The sequence below is a fragment of the Emiliania huxleyi genome (assembly GCF_000372725.1).
Source record: "Emiliania huxleyi CCMP1516 unplaced genomic scaffold EMIHUscaffold_109, whole genome shotgun sequence".
Lineage (NCBI taxonomy): Eukaryota > Haptophyta > Isochrysidales > Noelaerhabdaceae > Emiliania > Emiliania huxleyi.
In genome coordinates, this window is record NW_005201851.1 from 437,617 (window position 1) to 444,774 (window position 7,158).

The window sequence follows — 7,158 nt, forward strand, 5'->3', positions numbered from 1 at the left end:
GAGGCACGCATGGAACGTGCAAAGCGACTGCGCATCAAGACGCGGCGGGAGAGAGTGTAGTGCAAAATCATCGCAGTCACGCGATCACGGATACGTGTGTGCACAAAAAAAGCACAGGCGGAACTACATGCACAAGTGACCGTAATGGCCGTCGCGAACGGAACGACACGCGAGCCCGGACGCAAGCGTGCGCGTGTCGTCCCGCCACGCTGCGGCGAAAACTCGGCTGGCGCAGTAATCGCCGCAGTAATCGCCGCTCCACGACCGGGCGGCCTCGTCTCTTGACGGGGAAGAGCCGCCTGCCGGTCGAGAGTGGGCGATGAGGCGAGAGCGAGAGACGCGCGCACGCGGCGGCGCGCGCACGCGGCGCGCGGGTCCGCACAGGAGCGCGTGACAGCGACGGCGCCCTCGCTCCGGTACCTGCGAGGCACAGGTATCGTTGGTGCGTGCTGCCGTGCCGCTGCGGCGACGAGGGCCGCCGCTATCCGCTGCAGGCGCGCCGTGACGGTGCCGAGGCGGGCCAGGCAAGCGTGGCGCGGTGACGGGAGGGCGGGCGGTGGATCGGGGCGGCTCTGGGTCGCGCGGCGGGGCGGCGGCTCGCACGGGCGACGGCGAGAGAGGCGCACCGGAGAGCGGTATCAAAGCTCGAAGATAACACTTGAACTGGCCGCTGTCGAGCTGGCCGGGCGTGCCTCGGACGCCCAACTATCGGATGGACCGGCCTCTACCCGCGCCCCGGCGACGTGCCACCTGCGAAAGCGGCGCAAAGGCGGTGTCGTCCGAAAGGCGCTTGCGCGGCTGTTGCGCAGGCCGCGGTGCGTCCTGACGCGGACTGTGCGTGCTCCGTGGCGGGTGCGTGGTACGAGGCGGGCACTCGAGCTTACCCGGGGCAATTTCCGTCACATGCGGGCGCGTGCGGGCGGCCGCAAGCTCACCGTCCACTCAAAAGCCTCCATCGCGCTGACCCAGGTATTCCCAGACTGCTGACCACTTCGAAATGCCCGCTCAGGCGGCCCGCGGCCGGCGCTATTCTTTTTTCTACAAAGCAAAATTCGAGCCAATGGAGGAAACTCAAGCGGGCAGGCTGGAAGCACTGAGGGACGGCCGATGTTCGCCCAGTGCCAGACCTGATTTTAGAATCGCTCCCCGGTATCTCCCAGGAGTTGTGTTGACTGTTGTCTTCACACCGTGTCGGGAGGTGTCCGCGACGAGGGGTCGCGACACACATCTCGCACGCGAGGTCGAACCATGTCCTCTTCTCCTTATTTCTTCACTTTCCTGAACGCCTTGCCTATCATCATGGTTGCAACTAAAAAGACCTCCAAGCCCTGGGAGCCCTCCCCTTACTATTTACAACCCAGGCGCTCACGATTCACGTGACAGGCGAGGCGCGGGCGACGGCTTCCTCAGAGAAAGAGAAAAGTATTATCCTAACGGTGTGGGGGCGCGGAGGGCTTGTCGGCGAGCCAAAATGGTGTTTTCCGAGGCGCTGCGCTAGGCTCAGAGCGAGTTCACAGCGCTAGGCTCAGAGCGAGTTCGCGCTGCGCTAGGCTCAGACGGCGAGTTCGCGCTGCGCTAGGCTCACAGATGGCGAGTGCGCTGCGATAGATTTGCGCTGCGATGAAAAGACCCCGTTATAGGAGCCGATAACCCAGAGGAAAAGCGGCGTTTTCTTCTTGCGTCCAACTCCGGCAGTTGGCCTCCAGCATGGCAGCCTCCAGCGACCTGCAGGCTCTGCAGCTTCAGAATCGGAACCTGCAGCAAAAGCTCGACTGGAAGCAGCTCAAGATCAACCAGCGCGACAAGCACATTCGCGATCTCCGCGACGCGACGCCGGCGCGCGCCGCCGACCTCGAGCGCCTCGAACGGTCGCTCTGCCGGCTCTCGTTGCAGATGGAGCACATGCAGCTCGTCATAAAAAAACCGGAGTGGTCGTTTCACACCTTTGCGATGCCGGAGAAGACCGCCTCCTCGGCGCACACCATCTTTGTCCGACCGCCCAGCGGGAACAGGCTCGAGGTCACAATCCCGCCGGGCAAGCTGCCGGGCGACATCTTCACCGTGATGCTCAAGGACGAGGACGCGTACCCGCCGGACTGGGTGTGGCACGCGGCGCCGCCCGCGGCGCCCGCGCACTCCGCGCCGCCGCCGTGGGCGGAGGAGCAGCCGGCGGCGCAGGAGGGCGAGGACGGGGAGGAGGGCGCAGACGAGGAAGACGCAGACGAGGCGGCCCTCCGGAAGAAAGCGCCGATGCCTGTCGGACACACAGACCCGCGCTGTGGACCGTGCGCTCTGTGTGAACCGCGCGACGCCCCGCGCTGTGTACCGAGACCGCGAGAGCTCCGAGGGACCGCGCAGTCGGCAGCTCGCACCGGCCGGCGGCCGCGGCGAGAGTCGCGAACGGCACGCCAGCGGCCTCGCGCGTGCGGTGTATGGGCTCTCTTCTCACAAACGTGTGTGGGCACAAATATATTGAACATACCGAACCGCACCTGTGCGACTCTCCGACTCACACACCTGACCGCCAGCATGGGAACGACGGCCAGGGCGCCAGGAGCGCGGCCGAAGCTTGCCAGAATATGGCCGCAGCGAGAGCCTTCGGCGGGCCCCCGGCGGATTCCTTCGGCGCGGCGCTGCGCACCGGCCTGCGCCTAAGGAGAGCTGAACGCGAGTGAGGCAGCGTAAAGCCGGCGTCGCAACGCATCCTCTGGGCGCCTGAGCGCGGCAAAATCTTGCCAGAATGTGTCCGCAGCAAGAGCCTCCGGCGGGCCTCCGGCGGACGCCTGGCGGCGTGGCGCTGCGCGCCGGCCTGCGGCCCAGGTACCTAGTTGACCCCACGCCCCTATTTGACCCCACCGAATCCCTTGGTTGGCCCTCGCAGCCACGAGGCACGGGACTAGATCTCTTGGCGCCAGCGCTGCAGCGCGCTTGCGTCGTCGCGTGGCCCGTCATCAGCCTGTCTGTGTCTCTGGGCTTTTGTGTGTGAAGTGCGATTTCGGGGCCCGGGGTTGTGCGTTTACGTGAAGGTACCTGTATGCCGTGTGTAGAGTGTAGCCCCCCCAAAACTGAGGTCCAGCAGCCCTGAGGTGCCCTGAGCACACATGCGAGCGCCCATGGTCATATCTCGTCGTGCACTCGCCTGACAGTAGTTTGTTTGCGGAAGACCGCCGCCAGCATGTCGTCGCACCGGCGCTGCCGGTGGCCAAAGGCAGCCACCGTGGGTCCAGCAGCGCGAGCTGGTGTGCATCCGCGCTCCCAGAGCATGCCGGTGGATGGCCTTGACCAGGCCTGAGCAGCTCAGGAGTGGAGGCAGCCTCTGTCTGGACGAGTAGCGCTGGATCGCCAAACCAGCAGAAGAGCGCCGAGTGGCGGCGCCGACTCCGTGAGGCCACTCCAACTCGCACATCTCAAGCTGTATCTCGAGAACGCGATCGAGTTAGAAGCTCATCGACACGCCCGCGGGTCGGCGTCTTCAATGGCGCTTGGCTACCGTAGCCCGTCACTCCAGTCAGTTGGTGTCAGCGACGAATCGGCCATCCTGCCCCCCTTTTGGGTCGGTGCTAATACCACTTACGGGAGGGTGGTATAAGTACACACATTATTGTGTGTAAACAAATATAACACACACCTCTCTACGGAGACGATCGGCTTCGGGGACACGGCTTTAAAAAAGGGGTACATTTGTGTGCGAGGGCGTGGTTTGTAAAAATCTGTATTTCCGGGTGATGTTCAACGCGACCGGGTGATGTTCAACGCGGCGACCGTCCTCGAGATGATCCACCTCCGAGGACGAGATGATCCACCACCGAGGTGTGCGGAGGGCTACGGCATCTCGGTGAGAGGGCACTTCCCGCACACCTCCGCACACCTCGGACACTCGCCGGCACACCGGCCGCCCGACGGCAGCCAAGCCCGCGCGCCGGAGAGAGAAGAGAGAGAGAGAGAGAGAGAGAGAGAGAGAGAGAGAGAGAGAGAGAGAGAGAGAGAGAGAGAGAGAGAGAGACAGAGAGAGAGAGAGACAGAGAGAGAGAGAGACAGAGAGACATAGAGAGAGAGAGAGAGAGAGAGAGAGAGAGAGAGAGAGAGAGAGAGAGAGAGAGAGAGAGAGAGAGATCACCGAGGATGGCCGACTCTCCAAGCCCCTCTAGTGCAGCTGAGCCACCAAACGATTACAAGCTCTCACTGTGGTCCCGCCTCCCACGCCTCGACCTTCTTGGGCAGCAGCTGGTTCGACAGGTCCTCTCCGTGGCCTAGGCAGCCGCGCTCGCCCCCGCCCCAGGTAGAGACAGCGCCGTCGGCGGCGAGGGCGATGCTATGGTGCTGTCCAGCCGACACAGCGACGACGCGCCGGCCCGCAAAGGCCTCGACCTTCTTGGGCAGCAGCTGGTTCTGCTCGTCGCCGTGGCCCAGCTGGCCCCCGCCTCCAAAGCCCCAGCTCCAGACAGCGCCGTCGGCGGCGAGGGCGAGGCTGTACGCGGCTCCAGCAGACACAGCGACAACGCGCCGGCCCTCCAAGGCCTCGACCTTCTTCGGCAGCAGCTGGCGCTGCTCGTCGCCGTGGCCGAGCTTGCCCCCACCTCCGTCGCCCAAGCTCCAGACGCTGCCGTCGGCGGTGAGGGCGAGGCTGTATAAGTATCCAGCCGCGACAGCGACGACGCGCTGACCCGCAAAGGCCTCGACCTTCTTGGGCAGCAGCTGGTCCTGCCCGTCGCCGTGGCCCAACTGGCCAAAGTAGCCCCGGCCCCAGCTCCAGACAGCGCCATCGGCGGTGATGGCGAGGCTGTGGCCGGCTCCAGCAGACACAGCGACGACGCGCTGGCCAGCAAAGGCCTCGATCTTCTTGGGCAGCAGCTGGTCCTGCTCGTCGCCGTGGCCCAACCGGCCATACCAGCCATTGCCCCAGCTCCAGACGGCTCCGTCGGCGGTGAGGGCGAGGCTGTGGAAGCGTCCAGCCGACACGGCGACGACGCGCTGGCCAATCAAGGCCTCGACCTTCTTCGGCTGCCACTGGTCCTGCTCGTCGCCGTGGCCCAGCGCGCCCAAGCCTCCCCGGCCCCAGCTCCAGACGCTGCCGCCGGCGGTGAGGGCCAGACTGTGGTACTCTCCAGCCGACACGCTCACGGCGCGCTCGCCGCCCAGCGCCGTCGGGAGTCGAGTTGGCGTGTTGAGCCGCGTCACGCCCTCGCCGTGACCGAGGAGGCCTGGCCGCCAGCTCTCAGTCTTGCCGCACGACGAGAGCCGCCCCTCGCCGACGATGAAGACGCTGTGCTGTTCGCCTGCCGCCGCCCTCGCCGGCGGGTTGGACTCGCACAGCAGCGCCGAATAGCACAGCCACCGCACGGCACAGCCCTCGCCCTCTGGCTGCGCCCGCAGCTCGAAGCCGCGCTCTTGCGCCCACAAGCGGATGCCCTCCACCGCAAGTGAGGCGTGGAAGAGCAGCGAGACGGCCGCGACGCGAGAGATGTCGGCGGGGTCGCAGCGAGAGACGACGCGCACGAGGAGGTCCGTGGGGAGGTCGAGGAGGCGGGTGGGCGGCGGCGTGTCTGGCGAGGGAGCGGCGGTGGTGGCGGGAGCGAGGCGGCGCGAGCGGCGGCGCGCCGGGGCGGACATCGCGAGAAAAGAAAAAAATCGCGACGCAGCGCTTGCGTCGTCGAGTGGCCGGGGATATGCAACGGTGGCATAAAGTGTATGATACACCGTCGCATCTCTGGGCTTTTGTCACTGAAGGTACCTGTTGTCATGTGTAGAGGAGTGTAGCCCCCAAAACTGAGCGTCAACTCAGTACTCTCACGACCGAGGGCCGTGATGTGAGCGCTTCCCCGACCGCTCCGCCGCGTCGCTGCGCACCCGCTTGCCCGCGCCCGAGGCCTGCGCCGGCAGGGGCGGCAGCGCCGTCCCCTGGCGCCGCGCGAGCAGCACGCCCTTCTCGTACTCGAGCCGCTTGATCTTCGACTCGAGCTCGACGAGCAGGACGAGGTGGGCGCGGCACGAGTTGTAGAGGCGCACGTTCGCCTGCGCGCAGACGGCGGCCGCGCGTGAGGAGGCGCAGCCCCTCTCCCCGCCGGCCCGTCTCTCGTGCCGGCGCGGCCTCGCCTCGGAAGGCAGCACCTTCGCCGGCATCGCAACGTCCCTCATCCGGCCGTCGAAGTGCGTCAGCTGCTTGTCGGCGGCCGGCTTCTTGGTCGAGAGGTCGGCCGAGCGCAGCCACGCGCCGACGGAGCGGGGACGCTTCGGCGCCTACCGTCTCGGCCCATCCCGGCTGATCCCGGCTGATCTCGGCCCATCTCGGCCCATCTCGGCTGATCTCTGCCGGCCTCGGCCCATCTCGGCCCATCTCGGCTGATCTCGGCTGATCTCCGGTCTCGCCTCTTGCCAGCCAGAGAGGGAGAGCTCCACATCTCGGCTGATCTCGGCCGATCTCGCGGCCGATCTCGGCTGATCTCGCCTCCATCAGCCCCGCGAGCGAGGGCAGCCCCCCCAGCGCGAGGTCGTCGCCCGCGCCGAGCCCCGACGCAGACAGCGACGCCTTGAGCGCCTGCAAGGTCGCCGCCTTGCCGCCCGGCTTGAGGGCCTTCCGCTGCCCCCTCAGCCTCGCCTCGAGCGCCTTTGCCTGCGTGTCGCGGCGGGGCGGGGCGTGGGCGTGTCGCAGCGGGGCGTGTCGTGGGCGTGTCGTGGGCGTGTCGGTCGCTTGCCTGCTCGAGCCTCCGCGCCTCCTCCGCCGCCTCCTCGGCTGACCGCTCGTAGAGGCGCTCGAACTCCTGCGGAGGGGGGGCGGGAGGGGGAGGGGGGGCATTGGGTGTGTGTGTGTGTGTGTGTGTGTGGTGGTGGTGGTGGGGGGGGGGGGGGGAAAGGGCCGGGTGGCCAGCGGGAAAGGGAGGGAGGGGAGGGAGGGAGGGAGGGAGGGAGGGAAGGGAGGGAGGGAGGGAGGGAGGGAGGGGCCGAGGGGAGGGAGGGGCGGAGGGGCCGCTCGCGCACCCTTTTCCGCGCGACCTCGGGCGCAGAGTCGAACTGAAACGTCCCGAGCGGGTGCTCTGCCAGCACGGTGGCGGCGCCGGAGCCTTCGGCGGCGGCCCTGAGTCCCGCCTGCAGCAGCGAGCGGCACCCCTGCCGGGGAGGGGGGCGGTGCCCGGCTCAAGGGTGGTGGGGGGGGGGGGGGGT

General features: G+C 67.1%; 2 protein-coding genes across 2 annotated transcripts in view; one reads left to right on the forward strand and one right to left on the reverse strand.

Moving 5' to 3' along the window:
* Positions 1-1,707: 1,707 nt before the first annotated feature.
* On the forward strand, positions 1,708-3,332 carry EMIHUDRAFT_108849 (hypothetical protein; the record flags this gene model as incomplete). Its single annotated transcript, XM_005792246.1, has 2 exons — positions 1,708-2,285; positions 3,209-3,332. The coding sequence occupies 2 exons, from the start codon at positions 1,708-1,710 to the stop codon at positions 3,330-3,332; spliced, it is 702 nt and encodes a 233-aa protein (XP_005792303.1).
* A 2,356-nt stretch (positions 3,333-5,688) lies between these two features.
* EMIHUDRAFT_466659 (hypothetical protein) overlaps positions 5,689-7,158 on the reverse strand; it is a gene marked incomplete at its 5' end in the record, with an annotated part of 2,157 nt that continues 687 nt past the window's right edge. The window contains 5 exons of the mRNA XM_005792247.1: positions 5,689-6,012; positions 6,094-6,237; positions 6,446-6,610; positions 6,693-6,758; positions 6,976-7,106. Coding sequence (XP_005792304.1) covers positions 5,788-6,012; positions 6,094-6,237; positions 6,446-6,610; positions 6,693-6,758; positions 6,976-7,106 — 731 coding nt within the window. The 3' untranslated portion in view covers positions 5,689-5,787. The remainder of the gene's footprint in view (positions 6,013-6,093; positions 6,238-6,445; positions 6,611-6,692; positions 6,759-6,975; positions 7,107-7,158) is intronic.